Consider the following 20,882-nt stretch of genomic DNA (forward strand, 5'->3'; position numbering starts at 1 on the left):
AAACTCTCCCATGTGATGAGATAGCAAGCATCTTGTGTAACATGCACTTCAGTTCTTTTTTTAAAAAATCCGTTGTTGTTAAAGTTCTTCTGGATGATCTCCTGTCATGGTCTAGTTTGTTTTCTCGTCCACTGGATTGGCGACTCAAAAAAAGTGTCCATAGGTGTGAGTGTGTGTCACCCTGTGAAGGAATGGCGCCCCCTCCAGGATGTGTTCCTGCCTTGCGCCCAATGATTCCAGGAAGGCTCTGGACCTGCCGCGCCCTGAACTGGTTAAGCGGTTACAAACAATGAATGAATGAATGAATGACCTTGGAAAATGTTTAAAGTGATGTCGCTAAGCTCCTGACATTATCTGTGTTTTTATTGCCCACTTGTTTCAACTGATATTAAGGCTGAAAGTTTGTTTTATTACTAGAGTCACTATTTTTAAAGAGTGCAGTTGTTATTAACTGCAAGGGCTGCACTTTTTATTATGGCCTACATTATCAACACTGTTATCATAAAAAAGGCCATTTTTTAGCACACACTAGCAGAGGTAAACACACACACACACACACACACACACACACACAGACACCTGGAGCAGCGAGCCAAAGTGGGGAACATTTGAGGGTTAATTGTCTTGCCCCAGGGCCTGTGCCTGGGATCAAACCAGTAACCTTGCTTCTCTAGCCTTTAGGGCACAGGTGCCGCCAAACCCCAAGCACAACCACAATTAACTAGGAGCCCTCAAACCTAATATGCTGGATTTGCATTTTCTTGGTGAAAAACATGGCCTACTTTTATAGAAAACGGTCACAATTTTAAATTTACAACATAATATTGGTCAGAAACAAACCCAATTAGATATTTCAGCCAAATCGTTCGGCTCTTGGTGTGGTTTATGAGGTTCAGCTGTAGGTCACTGGTGGTTCACCCTCTGTGTACATCCATCAGTGAAGTAAACAGTCGCATGAACTTTGCTGATGCTATATGTTTTCCCTGGAAATTGATGGAGCTGGAAAACAAGTGCTCAGTGTCTTGCTGGCTGTTTGCATTGGCCTTCACGTCAATCCTGTATTGACCCCATCTAATAATAAACCCCACACTCTCTTTCATTCTGCTTCAGGGGGTCCTGATGGGATGGAGGCTTGTTTTGGAGGAGCAGAGCGGGAAGAGTGAGGAATGCTGAAAGACATTAGGGAGAAATATTTTGTTTTATAGAGAGAGGAGCACAAGAGGGACAGAGGTCACTCACCGGTCAGATCTGATGTCTGGTTCACTGTTCACTGTTAGCTGAATGTTTATGAGGGGTCTATCAGAAGGCGTGCATTACCCTGCAGTTAAGAGGTAAAGGTTATATGACCTCAGTTGACTTTCACAATACAGTTCTGATATTAAGTTAGACTTGACTGTCTTTTACTGGGTGACCAATCACAGAGAGGTGTTTCCATGGTGTAGCCAAAGGTTCTACAGAGTGGACAGGTTGAGGTACTCTGGTTGAGGGTTTGGTTGCTGTCCTGGATCATGACTAGGTCCATGAAAGGAGTTAGTGGTCCACGAATGAACAGCCTTTAATAAACTGGTGCATGGCTAAGCATCATGTGAGACCGTAGCATTAGGTTGAGTAAATTGAACGTCCTTTATTGATTATTCTGTAACCACTTATCCAGTTCAGGGTCTTGGTGGTTCTGGAGCCTGGAACATACCCTGGAGAATGACAGTCCTTCACAGGGCAACAAACACTTAAACATTCACTTACACACTTACACCTAGGGACATGTTTGAGTCTCCAATCCACCTACCAACGTGTGTTTTTGGACCGTGGGAGGAAACCGGAGCACCCGGAGGAAACCCACGCGGACACAGGGAGAACACACCAAACTCCTCACAGACAGTCGCCCAGAGCGGGACTCGAACCCACAACCTCCAGGTCCCCGTCACCGTGCCACAGATGGCAGACAGCATGTAATTCGAGTTCTCAGAGTGAAGCAGTATTCAAGGGGTACTGGTTGCGCAACACGATAGAGTTAGACTTGGTCAATGACGGACCAGCAGAAAGTGGATTAGTAGTGGCCCTGAAAGTAAAATTATGGTTCTTCAATTAGCAGCTACTTTTCTGACAAGGATTTAGACTAGGCACTAGAAGTTTGCGGTGAGGATTTAATTGTCCAGTGACTGTAGAAAACATAGACAGCACAACATCTCGCAAAAGTAAAGCCAGCACAGGTCTATGTTTTCGGACTCTTTTTTTCCCCTAAGCTGTCTTTCCATCTCCAGTGTCTAATTCCAGCAGTTAGTTTTCTTTATGCTAATATTGGCACATTTTCTCCCCTCAAGAAATCATTTTTTAAAAAGCTATTCTGTTGATAGCGGGGCTACTCTTACTCCATCCCCTTTCACACTATCAGGTGACATGTAGCTTAAGTTGTTTTTGCATTTCCAAATGTCTCTCTTGTTAATGGCTTGCTTGTCTGTTGAGTTGATATATGTTGAAATTTGCAGAAATCATTAACAATAAGGGGTTTACATACATTTGTATATAAAGTTTAGTGTTTATGTTAGTGTCCCTTGACCTAAGAGCATGGAGGTAATTGGGGACCTCATTGGCCCAAACACAGATCTCCTCTCAGTATTTGCAAAAATATATTTTCACATTATTAGCTTGTTCTCAGTTAAAAGGAACATCTACGCTTGTGGGGAAATGTTGTTCTCTGTGGTTTATTTACATTCAGAAGCTCAGTGTCCTTTATGGTGGAATGGTATGTTTGAGGATATAAACAACTGTTGTTTGTATGTATCTGAAGTTAAATTGGCTGTAGTTCTTATTCACTGTTTGAATTACCACAGAATCTCTTTTGTTACTTGAGCTGAAAGTTAGATTTGTAGCACTTTCCATCTGCGTTTACTTTCATGCAGTTAGCCATTTCCTGCAATTGGGAGTCATTTCCAACTTAAGTAATTTGAGACAGCCAAAATAAGTAAATATTACTCACCTATGGAGCAAGAATAGAGCAATATTCTTATCTTGATTTATGCTTTTCAACATTTGGAGGGTTCTAGTTGTCAAAAAAAAATGCAGTTTCTTTGCTGTGAACTTAGCATGATGGTCCGAGAGTTTCATAAACACATTACACCGGTTTCAAGTGTGCAAACACACTGGAGTGCAGCAAATGGTGAGGAAACATCCAAACATCCTCAGAATTTTATAAAAAGTGTTTTGGATAAAAGTGTTGCCTTTAAACAATGTGCTGTAAGCAATGGTCCCCCAACTTCCTGACAAGGCGACGAGGGGTAATAAACTGACGGAATGTGCTGAGAGTTGGGATCACATGTTTATATTGTGTTGTTTGTGTTTGGACTGCCAACAGGAAATGAAAGAGCAGGTGTGAGGGGTGTTGTGCTCAAAAACAGCCAACTTAAGCCAAGTAGAACCTCATTAATATCACAAGAGGAACTACTGTAGGGAAGTTGGGTCTATTGATTTCATACTGATTTCCAGCCATTACACTAAGGCCACCTCCTTGTTTCTTCATTCACTGGTAATTTTATCAGCACTTTGTGTTTTACAAATGCACACTGTAGGCTGTATACCAGACTGTAGCTCTTCCGCTTCTTGGGGCACCCGTGGCCTGGTGGTTAGGGAACTGGGATTGTAACCGGAAGGTTGTCGGTTCGATCCCAAGAGCTGGCAGGTCATGACTGAAGTGGCCTTGAGCAAGGCTAGGACTGGACCACCGCTCCATGCATGTGTGCTCACGGTTCCCTTAGCACACACTAATGTGTGTAAATGTGTGTTTCACTTCATGGATTGGGTTAAATGGGGAGAACAATTTCCTCTGTGTGCAAGCACCTTAGCCAATACTAATTTTAATTCACCCCACTTCACCTTGCTCTTCAACAGTCAGGACCCACACTGGACCACCACAGGGCAGGTGACACTGACACCATGGAGGTCACTGTTGTGTCTGATCCACTCACGTAGAAGAACAGGATGAAAAGGGGCCAAAAAATGTATGGTCATTGGAGCAGAGAAAAGGGAGGTGGTCATATTATATATTAAGCTATGATTCTGTGTATATCATGTATATCAGTGTGTAACTCACATTAGGTTTATGCGGCTCATGTAGAAGATTAGATCTGTAGATGAGGTCACACATACACACATTCACAAACTGTCATGTCACCACATTCAGGATGTGTAGTAAACATTGCGACCCGTATGTCAATATGGGCTTTTATGGGCAAAAGAGGGGCTCCAAAGTGGTGTAAATATCTAAACGAGTGTCCCAGCATAGATAGAACTTGAGATTTCAAGTCTTGGTGATATAACAACTATCCCTGATTGACAGATTGACAGCATTAACCTTGGCCCTCTATTACTCCCCACTGTGTATAATGCTATCCTATAGGTAGATGTTAGCAAGGATATAACTGTATGTGCAGATATTGCTCTCCTCCAAGCATGTTTAGCTCTCCACTGACACTGCATTAGTGTGAAGAGCTCTGGCTGGCTTCACATGACTTGGAGGCAGAATGTGCTGGTCCTCATCACATAACATTTAGATAGTAGAGTGAATGTTATAGACCTGTTCTTAGAGTAGTTTCCCCCTCAACGTTCACTGTGGATGGATGTGAGTGTATGTGTTCATCTGAATGGATTCAAGTCTGAGTCAGGTCTGGATCACGGAGGATTATTTGGGGGTGACAGATTGCATAGTGAAAAGACTTCAGTAGGGTATAGATTATTTGGCTGCTCAATAGGACGGAGCCTGTTGAGACATATCAGGGGATTTGAACAATTTACTCAGTGGTGTTCCAAACCTCAGCCTAGGCGCCTTCAGACTGATAGATCACCAGATTCCTGCGTTCCCACAAAGGTGACTCCCAGCTCTGGGGAATGTAGGACTTTATCACTCGTATTTCAAACAGAAAAATAGAAGGAAAAAAAGAGAATGAGGTGCTGTATGAAGAATATTATAATAAGTAATTTGTCCCCCTTTGCTGCAGAAACAGTGTATTTTCTTCTGAGGTTTACACTTGCTATTACGATTTGATTGTATTCAGCCATGAAGAATGTTAATGAGGGCCGGTACTGATACTGAATGGTTAGTTTTAATAGTACACTCTCACGTTAGCTGTCACTGTGGCGGCACCTTCAAGGTTACATCTTCAGTACTTTTAGTCGGGAATATAACTGTACCATATTCTATGTTAATTGTAGATTTTTAAGTTGTGTTGATTCATACTCCCCGTTGTTTTGCACAGTTCTATAATTCATTCATTCATTCATTCATTCATTATCTGTAACCCATTATATACACCCTGGAGGGGGCGCCAGTCCTTCACAGGGCAACACACACACTCACACATTCACTCACACACTCACACCTACGGACACTTTTGTGTCACCAATCCACCTACCAACGTGTTTTTTTTGGAAACAACAGACTCCTCCTCGTAGAACACACCAACTCCTCACAGACAGTCACCCGGAGCGAGAATCGAACCCACAAGCTGTGTGACTGCGACACTACCTGCTGCACCAATAATAAAACTAAAAGTTGTAATAATAATAACAATTATAATACACTGTAAAAAGAAAATTGCTTCAATTGGTAACAAGTAACTCAATTAAATTTATCCAACTTACTTTTTTAAGTTTTTTAAGGTTAAACTTAAAAAATTAAGTTGGATAAACTTAATTTAATTACTTGTTACCAATTGAAGCAATTCAATTAACTTGGATCAACTATTTTCTTTTTAGAGTGTACATATACATATTGTTTACAAAGCAATTTCATACGTGTAGCAGCTCTTTACACCAAATTCTTTAAATGCTACAAATAAAAACAGTACTCCTTGACAAAAACCACTTATCTTAAAACTACTGAATGGAGGTCCGCTCACACTCAATCACTTTTGTTATTTGGGGCTCTGGAGCCTACCAGCCCACAAACTGTGAAACAAAACAGCCCAGTCTGTTGTTTGTAGTTGAAAACCAGGGATAAAAACTGAGTCATTCTGATTGTGTTGCATCCTACATAGAGTCCGAAGACTTTAGAATTGTCCCGCCTCCTTGTGTGAGTCACCAATCACAGCATTGGAACCGCTTCTATGTGAGTGCAAAGAGTTAAAAGGTTAAACAGAGCAAAAGCTGACACAACAAGCGCAGAGAAATGTATACTGATTAAATATGGAGAAAACGAGAACAGAGAATAAAGAAAACCAAGTGAAAAAGGCTAAAAACCAGAGCTTCTGCTCCTCACTCCTGGGTTCTATCCCTGAACTAAGTTGTCACTCCTTTTCATTTAAAAAAAAAACAGATGCAGAAACCTGCCTTGCTGAACAGGGCTGTTTAGACAGGGTAAAGAAGGTTGTTGTGTTGTCTGATCCTTGTGGTATTTTGACCAAAGTCAAATATTTCATTAAGACCCCAGAGCTGTGTTATATGCTCCATTTAAAGCAGCTAGATTCACTCAATAGAAGGTTTGTCTATTAGTATTTGGAAATATAGTGTACCTCTAAGCACTGGCATTGTATGCTAAGTCATTTTGGACAGTACCTTCAGGTCTTTTGCTCCCAAATGCTCATCTAATTGTAAAGCAGCATGATTAATTGGCATAAAAAAAATTGACAGTGTTTTGATATGTTTCTAGTTTTTTAGGTTCAGAAATAGACCTGCTGGGGTCTGGAGTAAATTCTGTTTAGGATTATTAGTGGGTTATATCCTTCAGTCTATGATTTAGCTCTAACAAACTCTAGACAAACAGCAGATTATAGTCAAAAGAGCCGCTCAGACTGATGAATGCATTGGAATATTATCATTTTCAGTGGGAAATGGCGTTTTTGTGTCTTTAGATTATTTAGACGATCATCTTTCAAAAGGAATGTGTAATTCATAGCGCAAGTGTGCTAGAGTAAGATTATTAATTTCCTTGGTTTGGTTTTATCACACTTCTACTTATAAATCAGTCTGTATTTTATGCTCAAAATATGAAAACCACAATACAATGTGTTCCAAGATTTAAGGCATTATTGTAGTCAGATCATGTAATCATTTCAGATCTTTAGGCCTATTAGTGGGCTTCCTATGAAAGAGGGGATGTTGTTGTTTTTAACCCTATGTGGCTAAAGGATTTGTCAAGTATCTTTCATTATCTGTAACCGCTTATCCAATTCAGGGTCGCGGGGGGTCCAGAGCCTACCTGGAATCACTGGCACAAGGCAGGAATACACCCTGGAGGGGGCGCTAGTCCTTCACAGGGCAACACAGACACACACACACATTCACTCACACTTTTTGTCAAGTATTTCTTCTGAAATAAACTATATTAATAGATAGGTTATAGATTCATTCATTCATTCATTCATTATCTGTAAGCGCTCATCTAGTTCAGGGTCGTGGTGGGTCCAGAGCATTTCTGGAATCATTGGGCGCAAGGCGGGAATACACCCTGGAGGGGGCGCCAGTCCTTCACAGGGCAACACACCCATTCACTCACACACTCACACCTACGGACACTTTTTAGTCGCCAATCCACCTACCAACGTGTGTTTTTGGACTGTGGGAGGAAACCGGAGCACCCGGAGGAAACCCACACGGACACGGGGAGAACACACCACACTCCTCACAGACAGTCACCCGGAGCGGAAATCAAACCCACAACCTCCAGGTCCCTGGAGCTGTGTGACTGCGACACCTACCTGCTGCACCACCCATAGTTTATACACCTTAGCCTTATTAGGCTTATTCTGGAACACTTCTGTGACGATTTGATTGCATTCAGCCATCAGTGCATTAGTGAGGACAGGTTCTGATGTTTAATGCTTAATTCTGGATCACAAATGCCAATCAAAAACTCATCCCAAATATACTGGATAGTGCACTGCATCCCTATTTTACCATGCGGTCTGGGCTTTATTCCACCTCTAGCTACACTTGGCATTGGGTATAATGATATTCAACCACCCCATAATGTCCCATTTCATTTCATACTATTCTGTTGAGATTTTAATAGCTGTATGTGCACATTTGAACATCTGTTTCCACAACTGGTGCAGTTTAAAGTAGCTGAATATACTCAGTGAGTGAAAAGATTTTTTGACATACAGTGTAAATGTTAGATTATAGTTCAGCCAGCCTTTTAACAGGGCAGGCTATTGTTGTTGGGCTTTTGTTTGAAGCCGTGTTTGGTGGTCTCTGTTTTTGTTTGCCTAGGGAATCACGGTGTTCTACTTTAAATGGCCAGCGGAGGCTTATGAAAGCAGCTATGTCAGGACGAAAGTAGATGGTCAATTAATGAGCGTTCAGACAAAACACAGCAGTCACTCATACAGAAGTCTCATAGGAAAGTTGTGTATGTATGGTTTGAATATGTGAGAAACTAATACATAATATATATAATATAAACAACCAAGTAAATAACAGTAAACAATGGGCACACTGTTCCTTATATACAGTGTCTTATTGAATATATTGTATGCAGAATTAGAATCAGATTGTAATCCATATTCTTGTGTTAAATATAGTAATAATATATAAAAGAATAATGTGATTGCACCTAAGCTGCACTAGATTATGCGCAATAAAATTTTCGCTGTGGTATAATGTTGGTTGCTAAGGTGTTGCTAGGTGTTTATTAAAGTGTTGCTAGGTGGTTGCTAATCTGTTTTTGTGGTACATTTAGCTTGTTGCTAAGGTGTTGCTAAACATTTGCTAAGGTGAATAATAAAACTTAAAGAGAACACTATGTTGAATAATAATGAAATAAAATAATAATAATAACAATAATATTAATAAGAATAATTATACAAACAAATAATGATACTAATATATGGAAAACATCTTAAAATTCTTTACAACAAAAGGTAATAAAACAATAATATGTAGTACAACAGCTATTATTATAAGACAGGAAAAAACAAATATAAGATATAATTAAATAAATCATAGAAATATATCTAATAGTAATATATTTACATTATACATAGAATATGAAAGAGAATTAAAATAAATAGAGATTAAAATATTATATAAAATGAATGGGTATGTATAGGTATAATTTACAAAATAAAATTGGCATAAAACGCCAATGTAAACAAATGTTAAAAAAACATAAATACAGGATTCAGCTGCATTAAACACAGTTAGAGATTAGTGTGACCTGCAAGCTGTACTCCCATCATTAATGGTGAGTAATGTATTTTCCAAGCTATTACCACGTGCGCCCCTACATTGATCTCTGTTATTGGAGCCCACAATGGATACTAGGTTTGTTATGACCATGCGGTTTGCTCGCATGACCTCCGTAGCCATTTCAGCTCATGTCCTCCCACAAGACAGCTGATTGAGACATGTTGGGAGGCACAGCAATCATTTCGGAACTGAGAGGGTTGTTTATTATTGTTGGTGAGGGGGATGGCCTAGCATGGTTCAGCTAAAGGGAATAGTGAAGCTAAAAGCAGTCAGACACCGCAGTGAATTGTATAGAAGTCTCAGTGAAAAAGGATATATGATTAGCGAAAGGCTAAACAGTGAACGCGTCACTCCACTGAGATCTCATTGTGAGTAATGAGTGTTTTCACTGCAACTACTACAACTAGCAGCTAATATTAGTGCAAACAGAAAGGCTGAATGGACAAATCAGTGTGAACCTATCAGTGTCTCTCAGTGTGTCTGTTACTGTGCTTTTTGGTTGGACCTAGAATGTGTTGGGACTATTTAATTCTATAAAGACTTTTGTAAGCATATATTTAAATCTAAAATAAGAATATGTACATTTAGGCCTGTCACAATACTTACATTATAGAATTATTGATCTCTGTTAGTGGAGCCCACAGTGGATGCTAGGTTTGTTATGACCTCCACAGCCATTTCAGCTCATGTCCTCCCACAAGAAAGAGCTGTCTTTAAGCAGGCAACAAAATTCCTCTCCCAACATAACCTTCTTGACTCGAACCAATCCGGCTTCAAGAGCGGCCACTCGACGGAAACTGCACTTCTGTCAGTAATGGAAGCTCTTAAAGATGCAAAAGTAACAGGTCAATCCTCAGTTCTCATTCTGCTCGACCTATCAGCAGCATTTGATACGGTCAACCACCACATCTTACTAAACAAACTCACTGACATGGGCTTCAAGAACAATGCACTCTCCTGGTTTGAGTCTTATCTCACTGGACGATCCTTCAGTGTGTCATGGCTTGGACAAACATCAGCGCGACACCACCTCACCACAGGTGTGCCCCAAGGCTCGGTGCTGGGACCCCTCCTCTTTGCCTTGTACACTACCTCTCTAGGCCCAATCATACATTCGCACGGCTTCTCCTATCACTGCTATGCAGATGACACACAGCTTTATTTATCCTTTCCTCCAGGAGACACTTCAGTGGCAACTCGAATCTCTGACTGTCTCTCTGACATATCTACATGGATGAAGGAACATCACCTCCAATTGAATTTATCCAAAACTGAACTACTGGTCCTCCCAGCCAAGCAAGCTATTCTCCACAACATCAGCATCAAGCTAGAGTCCCTATCAGTGTCTCCCACCAAGGTTGTAAGAAACCTGGGTGTCATGGTTGATGACCAGCTGACCTTCGCAGATCACGTTACCGCTGTAGCTCGATCGTGCCGCTTCTCCCTATTCAACATAAGGAAGATTAGGCCATACCTAACTCAACATACAACACAGCTCCTCGTTCAGACGTTAGTAATCTCCCGTCTAGACTATTGCAACGCCCTCCTGACAGGTCTTCCGGCCTGTGCTGTGAGACCGCTACAGATGATCCAGAATGCAGCAGCACGCCTGGTCTTCAACCAGCCAAAAAGAGCACATGTCACGCCCCTATTAGTTGAGCTGCATTGGCTACCCTTAGCTGCTCGCATCAAATTCAAATCACTAATGATGGCCTTCAGAGTATTCACTGGTTCTGCTCCCATCTACCTCAATAGACTCTTAAAACCATACGTTAGCGCCCGCCCTCTCCGTTCCTCAAAGGCGCGCCGACTAACACGACCAACCCCCCGTACAGGTCAGTTGAGGCTATTCTCATCTCTGGTACCACGCTGGTGGAACGAGCTTCCAAGCACTATCAGAGCAACAGAAACCCTCTCTTCATTCAAGAAATCATTGAAAACCCAGCTCTTCCGAGAGTATCTTTTGCACTGAATGTCTTTCTTTAATGCACTTATTACTTCCTGGCATATTGCACTTAATGTAAGGTATTTTGTATAATTTGTGCTGTAGTTCGAATGTTAGATACTCTTTTGTAAGTCGCTTTGGATAAAAGCGTCTGCCAAATGCATAAATATAAATGTAAATGCACAAGACAGCGGATTGAGACATGATATGGACATTTTCTCAATAAATTTTTGCTAACATCAAATTTCCTGGTTGTGTTTACTGGCATGTTTGCTGAGTGTCACCAATATTTTAGCCACTCCCTCTATTCTGTTTTCTGGTTTTCTCTGGTCTCTATTCTGGAGCCCTTACGTCAGTTTGTTGGGAAACATTGGTTTGCTTTTATTTAAGTTTTATTTATTAAGGAAAATTAACAAATATCTATCTATCTATCTATCTATCTATCTATCTATCTATCTATCTATCTATCTATCTATCTATCTATCTATCTATCTATCTATATTTTTACTTATATGTCTTATTTACTTTGTAATCTTCAATTCAGAAAACATCCTAAATTGGTCAACACCACCAGCACTAACTCCCTTTGGACTATTGATTATTTAGTTTATCTCATAGTAACCCCCAATTATCCCCAGTACCATCTATGTGTGAGTATAATAACAATATAGTATTTTTTTCATATTCCTGCTGCTAAAACACTGCAAGAGATTAGTGTTGATGGCTTTCCTCTTAACATTCCATCGCAGCCCTCATTCACACTGAAACTTTGAGATAGTGAAAGGCCAATAAATCTTAAATAAATAACCAACCAAAACACAGCCTCCCTGTGCTCAGAACTGTGAGCAAACTGGCCTGAAAGTTGCAGGAACTCAAAATAGCAACCAGGACATGGACCTAAAAAGAACTCTATACTTTTTGGAGATACTTTATATATCTGTACACAGGGTAGTGGTGGTCCAGGAACATTGTGCAGCCCCCTAGCCAAGTCAAACACGCAGAGAGAACTTTGGTTTGGCCCAGTCTGTGTGTGTTGCATGATGAGAGGGCTTGGCCAAGGACTTCTACCAAATGGCAGATGAACGTGAAGTAACACAGCTGTTATAAAAGCAGATATTAATGTGGTATGTGTCCAAATGTTTGCAGACAGCCACTTATAATATAATAGTGATATTGCAGCTTTCATTTCCATAGAAAGTGTGGAACAAAACGGGATACTCCGGAGCAGCTGCAAATGAGCTGATATGTTTGATGGGGAGGTGTCTGCAAACTTTTGGCCATATATCAATGTGTGGTAGAGTCAAATTCCTATAGATGCCATTGAGAGATATCAATAATATTGTCTTTAAAGTTCTTTTGTTTTGTTGTTTTCCTTTGTGTGTATATAATGTGTGAGTGTATCACTGGCTCTTTGGTGTGGATTTGAATTCTTGGAAGGAAGTGTGTAAGGGCTCTGTGTTCTAGATAAGGCCGGCCTGGCTTTTCCTCCAGGAGACTCCACCTAACAACAGCATTATTTCACTCAACGCCAATATCCACCACAGCTCCAAGCACGAACAACTGCAGCTTAAAGACTGCTTTTCTACCTTCATCTTATATCAATAACCACAGCAAATCATACCCACATACAGTATCTACCTACAATCAAAGCCATTGATCCGTTACTGAAGTCAGGTACACACTAGCCACTCCAGCTCACCCCAGAGGTGATACATGGAGCTCCATTTTTCCAGATAACATGGTTCCAGTTCTGCAAAGCATATTGCTGGGGGCTTTATATTTCTCTTTCTGAGCATACTCCAACAATTTCATCTTGGTTAATGTTTAAGATTTCCCTGAACTTTTCAAGTATCCATGTGAAGTCGATCTCTACAAAACATTACACTCGGCAGTGAAGTCCATACCTCAGACACTTCAAGCATTCATAAAAGCCTGAGGAGGAACAACAAAGTACTAACAACTAGGAGAACAGCCACTAAGCTTTTGTTCAATGTTTTGGAGGAAGGGCTGTTTTAATTTTTCTTGTTTGAAGAATTAGACTTAATTCATTCATTGTCTGTAACCTCTTATCCAGTTCAGGGTCGCGGTGGGTCCGGAGCCTACCCGGAATCGTTGGGCGCAAGGCAGGAACACGGTGATACATACACTCACACATTCACTGACACCTATGTACATTTTTGAGGCGCCAATCCACCTACCAATGTGTGTTTATTTTATGGACCGTGGGAGGAAACCCATGCAAATACAGGGAGAACAGTCACCCAGAGTGGGACTTGAACCCACAACCTGCAGGTCCCTGGTGTTTGTGACTGTGTGACTGAGACACTACCAGCTGCGCCACAGGTGTATTCAAATTATTATATCAATGAAGAGAATTAATTAATGAATTGGGTAATATTTTTTGAATTATTCCACTGCATGGTAGCTACAGTACTCGACTCTGCTTGCTTTTTGCTCCCTGGTACCTGATTCATTTTCTGCTATCACAGCCTACTGCTGCTGTATTCATATTTACTGATCTGTAAGTCTGGGGCTAGGGTAGCAGTCAGGATTTGTTAATACCACTGGGATTAAGGATGCATTGTACACTGATGAACAAAAATATGATATAAAGATGCATAGTGTCATTGATGCAAAGCACTAAATTACACCCCTTCAGGAGCATTATGTTAAATGTGAGTGAGTAAGTTACTTATTTAGTTAATTATTTAGTAAGAGGCCATTTCCCGAAAGTGCTTCATTGCACTTAAAGCTATAACATCTGGAATTCTGTTGAGACACACTATATAATGAAAGCAGGTATAAGACTAGAGTTCTTCACTAAATTATTGCAAACGGAAAAATGTTCTCATTTGAATAAAAATATTAGAAACGTCTGTCCTTGCCATGTACTTCTGCCTCAGAAATTCTAAATGCATCCTTTCAAACTGGTAGTGACTCAGAGGCTCAGAGAGTGTAGTAGCAGGATGTGCTTCAAAAAGGTGCTTGGTTTGTCAAAGATGCTTTTGTACGTTTCAGATGAAGCTTTTCAATGTGGTTTTCCTGAAGTTTCAAGTAATGCTTTTCACATGTTTGTGCAGTGCACACGCAGCTGAGCGCTGATTAGCTTCCCTGAAAGTGTGGAGCAAGCATGTTTTAAATGGACCAAACCGTTGTTCGCCAAACACTCTACTGGATTCTCTCTCTCTCTTTCTCTCTCTCACTTACACATACACACACATGCACACATCACTGACCAACACACAAACTGTGCTACTTTATCATTATGGAACATTTACGGCTGCCATGTAATCGAAAAAGCTGTGTATTTGGAAGCATGCCTGGTTTTTGGAAGTACTGGCCAGGGTATTTAGGATTTGGTTTTGGCGCCAGGGGAGCAGAGGTGGATGCAAAAATGTTTTGGCAAAGAGGCCATTTAGACTTGGCCTAGCCACAAATATTTGTACTTTCATCTCCGTGTTTCTCTAAAATATGAATTTAACACAGAGTCTATCAATGGGAAGCATAGCATTTCTCCAGAAACTATAATCAGTGCTAAGCAGTTGGGATTTATTGAGCTGAATCATGTTTTTGCGCATGAATGCTGTGTGTAAACGTCTCTTAGCAAAGGACCATATAAGGCAATGAAGCTGTAAGGTGGATTTCAGAGTGTGTTTTTAAAATGAACAGCTGCATCTTTGTTCTGTTTGATCACACCGTTTCTCTTCATTTGTTATTTTGTTGAAGTTTTTGCATTCGGCATGAGGTATTATACAAACAAGAACAGAAGTGTCTTTACGGCAAAGCTCTGAATAGCACCCCCTTGTGGATCGGCCTGTGAATGTGAGTAAGTGACTTGGTGATTGTGAGTGAGTTTGCATGAAGGTGAGGCACAAGCTAGCCCCATGAGGGGCCTCACATCTACAAATGTGGAGCAGTATGTTATATGCATGGGTGTCATTTTGGTGATGTTTCTGAGGGCAATAATGCCGGGTGTTGCATTTAATTTAGTTTCAATTTTAGACGCATGGGTTGGCCAACTGATTGGACATCTATTTTGTCTCTTGGTCTTTAAAAGGAGGATTGGAAAAACAAACAAACAAAAACCTCCAAGTCTAGTAGCAAGGCTAAAGGTAATTAGCGCTAGGGTAATACCCACTTTTAAACCTGACTGTTCCACTGCTGTGAGCCACACAAGCTGAACTTCCAAAGCATGATGGTGTTTAGTGTCTGTCCCATGTGCTCAAACTCACTGTAACATAACATGACATAAATATAAAAAAGGGGGCAGAGCTATATGTATTTAGCAGAGCTAGCATTACAGTAAGCAGCATGTGACCAACAGGCAGCTTCTTAACACAGTCTCTTTCTCCAAACAGTCAATTTGTTCCCCAGGGGAAACCAGCATAGTGCAGAAGTGTGCCTCAGTGAACTACAGTCTTGCAATTCTTACAGTAAACTAGCTGATGTTAGCAAGCACTAACAGGCTTCTATCTTTATGAATGGAGAGTGATTAAAATGATCAAAACTGAGGGTCAAATGACCACTTTATAACTTTCTGTCACACTCACGTCCCGTCTGGTCCGTTTTCTCAGCACATGGCTTTGTTTTGTTGTTTTCCATGTCTCCGCCTTTGTCTCTACCTTCGTCTCCGCCTCTTTTACGTCACCCTCGTTATTGTCTTCAGGTGTTTCTTGTTTGTTGTCGTATTTAAGTCCCCTTAGCTCACTTCCTGGTGTCGTTCATTGTTCCTGGTTTCACGCTCATGATTCTCTGTACCTTGTTTCACGCCTTGTTCTTTGGTCTTCGTATGGTTTGCAATGTTCTTCGTGTTCTTCGTTTCTCCTGCTCGTTTCGTGTGCTTGTCCCTTGCTCGTTTCATGCCCCAGTTGTGTTTGTTTCGTTTAGTTTTGTTAAATAAAGTCTGTGTTCTCAGCGTTTGCGTCCGCCCTCCTCATCCCTTATCGACCGTTACACTTTCGAATTGCCATATTTTAAGACACTGATAAAATCTGATAAAATTTTATGAACAGTGTGTAGTGTTTGGCTCAATAATGCACAAAAAATATATCATACATTGGATCATTACATTTACTTTTAAGAATCAATTCTGGCTCCAAAATATTCATATAATTTACATATGTATTATGAAGGATGGATGTAAATCTTAGCTATCTAAAAATAAAATGGCACCATAAATAGTGGCATAGTAAAGGAACTACTTTTCCTTCTTTCCTGCTTTCTTCCTCTGTTGCCCCATACATGCAGGCACGTTTAAAAAATAGCACAGACAGCCATTTTGAATCACTTGGCAGTGGCAGGATTTAACCAGGTTGTGTATAACTAATAAGGCAACGGTTATAACTGACTGTGGGAGCGTGATTCACGACTTTCCGGTTCCGTTTGTGTACACATTTCCTGTAATTATTTGAACAAGAGAATTCTATTCATTCATACATTGTCTGTAACCGCTCCAGATCAGGGTCACGGTGTGTCCGGAGCCTACCCAGAATCATTGGGTGCAAGGCGGGAACAGGCCCTGGAGGGGGCGCCAGTCCTTCACAGGGCGACACACATTCACAAATTCACTCACACACTCACACTTATGGACACTTTTGAGTTGCCAAACCACCTACCAACACGTGTTTTTGGACCACGGGAGGACACAGGAGCTCCCAGAGGAAACCCACACAGAGCGGCACTTGAACCTGCAACCTCCACGACACTGGAGCTGTGTGACTGCCCTTAGAAAATTCCATGTTAATTAAAATATTTATAAAAAAAGATTATTGTTAAATAAATATCATTATTATTAATTAAGTAAATAAATATAATAGTTGGGCAGCAGGGTGGCGCAGCAGGTAGTGTCGCAGTCACACAACTCCAGGGACCTGGAGGTTGTGGGTTTGATTCCCGTTCCGGGTGACTGTCTGTGAGGAGTTGGTGTGTTCTCCCTGTATCTGCGTGGGTTTCCTCCGGGTGCTCCGGTTTCCTCCCACAGCCCAAAAACACACGTTGGTAGGTGGATTGGTGACTCAAAAGTGTCCGTAGGTGTGAGTGAATGTGTGTGTGCCTTTGTTGCCCTGTGAAGGACTGGCGCCCCCTCCAGGGTGTATTCCCGCCTTGTGCCCAATGATTCCAGGTAGGCTCTGGACCCACCGCGACCCTGAACTGGATAAGCGGTTACAGATAATGAATAAATATAATAGTTTATATAAAAAAATTATATTTATTCTTATTTTTTGCCCTTTCTGAATCAGATTTAAAAACTATTCAATATATCGGTATAGGTGTCAGCACTGACAATACCAGCCTGGGTCTTACTTGGTAGTGGATGGGAAATATGATGTATAGCAACTCACTACTTGCTACTGCAAATAAGGAGATTTCCCCACTAGCAACACAAAATTATCAACATTTATCTCCTGCACTCTGAACATATCAGCAAGCTGATTGGCCCTTTTGGATGAAGGGCAGGATTTTATCTGTAAACAGAAGCCATGTTGAGCGCTATGAGAACTCCCATTCATATTTCGACCAGTGACTGCTCTCCTCATTCATAGCATCTCTGACTTTAAAGGAGCCAATGACGGGACTGAGGCGGATAGACGAGAGAAGTAATGGTATGGTCTACTTTAGCGGTGTCTGAAATCATGTTATAAAATTCTTCCAGACAGGAAAATGGGAAATATATTAAATATATTAAATATATTAATATATAAAATCACATGTAACATATAATAAACCCTCCCAGAACTGATGATTTTACATCTTTTTGGGGGGATCTCAGTCTTAATCTCCTCTTAATTTGAACTCTGCCGACACTAAATAATTATAATAGTAATAATAATAATAATACATTTTATTTCATGCTATTTATAAATAGCTATTAAAATCACAAAGCAATGATGAATCAAAAGGTTCAGTTAGAAGACAATGGCATGCTATTTTTATTGTGAATTATTTTGTATATATTTTTTTAATAGTCATTTATTGCTTTGGTATTTCACTTGTGCTTTTATCAACTCTTAAGACACTGTAGACACTAATTATCCAGTTTTAAAAGCCGTTTCAAATCTTTAGCTGAGCTTTCCTTGTGGTAGTTTTTCTTTGACTTTTACAGACAGAGATTTCTCCAGATTCCGTGTATCTCTTGATGATGTTATATGTAGCAGAGTGTGAAAGCCTGAATTCCAACAACTTGTCTAAAATCACCCTGTTCCATCATTTTCGGAATGAGTGTATACAAGTTGATAGCCTATGGTTAAGATGTGTTTATCCAAACTGTTTCATTTAGACACAAGCCAAAGTGCATTTACAAATCCCTGCTTTCTGTTTCTGCTTTTACTTCACATGGGTGCCAACATATTTAGGGAATCTTTCTCTCCTTTAAAAAGGCAAACACTGATATAATCTTGCGCAGAGCAGTCAGGTGACTCTTTTGATCTTCTAGTTGGATTAAAACCCTTTCGATCTTGCTTCAGATCATTTATGCTCCGCTAATTCCTGCCATTTTCATCTTGCACACAGGAAACAACTCTCCGACAGAAATCAAAAGTCTGATGCAGAAAGGCCTTGGCCGTGTGCGCTCAGTATTCCGTCCTTGTTTCTGGCAAACGGTTGTGTTTAAGAACTCTCTGAAGTCCTTTTTGCTGACAGACGTCTTCTTCGTCTCACTTTGAGCCAGTTGTTATGGGTAAATAAACTGTCGGTTATTTTAATTGACGGGGGCTTATGTGTCTTGGCAGAGAAATGAGTGGGGTGGTCTTTCAGGAGATGCCGAGGGGCTTCTGTGTTTGGATATGTGTGACTATTGACGTCTTTGAGAAACTTGAAGAAACCCTATTTCGTTCTCAGTCTGAGGAGTGGGCCTCTTCATTAAAAGAGACAGATTGAACTGTTGTACTAAAACATTAATGGTTCTGCTGTAGAAAAAGAAATTGTTTGATTAGAGCAGTTGACTGGAAGCACATAGAGCCCTAAATGTGTGTCACATTCTTGTTGTAACATTTTCAAACGTAGACTGGAGTAGCCTTGCGTTATCTGCTTCTCATGATCCTAGCGGTTTCAAACACGTTGACTGATGGTAAGGTTTGGGCTCTGGTGCAGCATGTCCACTCTTCTGAGGCCATTAACTTCTGCATTCATTGGTTTGCAAATGACCTAGTTTACTATCGGATTCTCTGTAAAGTCTTATTAACAGTTACACATCCTTTTCAGGACTGATGCAAGACTAGAGCTTAATTTTCAACGACACCAGTTGTGAAAAATTCTTTTCCTTCAGGTGCTCCGGTTTCCTCCCACGGTCCTGCCTTGTGCCCGATGATTCTGGGTAGACTCCGGACCCACCGCGACCCTGAACTGGAGAAGCGGTTACAGATAATGAATGAATATCTATATAAACCTATATTCATACTTCCTCCCATAAATGCACTTATATACATACATAGGTTTGTATCTCAATGTACATATTAGCTGTTTGTAACAGATGCCATAAATGTGAGTGCGTTTGTGTGGGTGCATGTGGACATTCGGCTATTTTAACACATTGCAGACACAGATGTTCCGTGTTTGTGAGAGCTTCATAATAGAGCCACTGTACCTGCTGCCTCGCAGTTATCACAGAGAGCTTGAATGTAAGCTCCAGTCAGTCTTTCCCACAGTGGCTACTTTGTTGGCCCAATGCACTCACACACAACTTCAAAGAGCTGTCATAGTGCATTGCCATAGCAACCCCACTCTGTCGAGACTCTGGGAAGGAGATGAGGGAGTGACCGTAACTGAAGGTCAGCACCAAGTTGAATATTTCCCTTATTATCGTAAACGGACACATCCACAAATCAACCGTAACATTATGAATGACCCCCATATGGGCCCCCACAGGGGTGGATTGTTCTCAGTGCTTCAGTGATACTGAAGTGTTAGTGTGTGTTGTGCTGGTACGAGTGGATCAGACACAGCAGTGCTGCTGGAGTTTTTAAACACAGTGTCCACTCACTGTCCACTCTGTTAGACACACCTACCTCGTTGGTCCACCTTGTAAATTTAAAGTCAGAGACTATAGCTCATCTCATGCTGTATGGCTTATGTTGGTCATCCTCTAGTCCTTCATCAGTGGACACAGGATGCTTTTGGCTGGATATATTTGGGTGGTGGACTATACTCAGTCCAGCAGTGACACCGAGAACTTTAAAACTCAAGCAGCACTGCTGTGTCTGATCCACTCATACCAGCACAACACACATTAACTCACCACCACCATGTCCGCACTGAGAATGATCCACCATTTGTTTGTTTATATAATATTGAACAGTGTTGTGTACAGATCTCAGGTTTTCTCTGGTGTCTCAGTTCTGGAGCCACTATGTCAGTTTGTGTAAAAACAAATTGTGGTTTTATTTTTTTAAGTTTTGTGTAACCGCTTATCCAGTTCAGGGGGGCGGTGGTTCCGGAGCCTACCTGGAGTCATTGGGCGCAAGGAAGGAACACACCCTGGAGGGGGCGCCAGTCCATCACAGGGCGACACACACTCACACATTCACTGACACCTATGGACACTTTTGAGTCACCAATGTATGTTTTTGGACTGTGGGAGGAAACCCACGCAGACACAGGGAGAACACACCAAATTCCTCGGCACAGGACTTGAACCCACAACCTCCAGGTCCCTTGAGCTGTGTGACTGCTCCACTACCTGCTGCAAAAGCTCACTACTCTTTACTCTTTAATTGCATAATTATGCTGTAAGATTATCATTATATCAGTGGCATAAAATGGT

General features: G+C 41.0%; 1 protein-coding gene across 1 annotated transcript in view; it reads left to right on the forward strand.

Moving 5' to 3' along the window:
- LOC136691501 (tensin-1-like) overlaps window positions 1-18,786 on the forward strand; it is a 71,393-nt gene extending 52,607 nt beyond the window's left edge. The window contains exon 4 of the mRNA XM_066664060.1: window positions 18,589-18,786. Coding sequence (XP_066520157.1) covers window positions 18,589-18,786 — 198 coding nt within the window. The remainder of the gene's footprint in view (window positions 1-18,588) is intronic.
- The last annotated feature ends 2,096 nt before the right edge of the window (window positions 18,787-20,882 follow it).

This window comes from Hoplias malabaricus, chromosome 3, assembly GCF_029633855.1.
Source record: "Hoplias malabaricus isolate fHopMal1 chromosome 3, fHopMal1.hap1, whole genome shotgun sequence".
Lineage (NCBI taxonomy): Eukaryota > Metazoa > Chordata > Actinopteri > Characiformes > Erythrinidae > Hoplias > Hoplias malabaricus.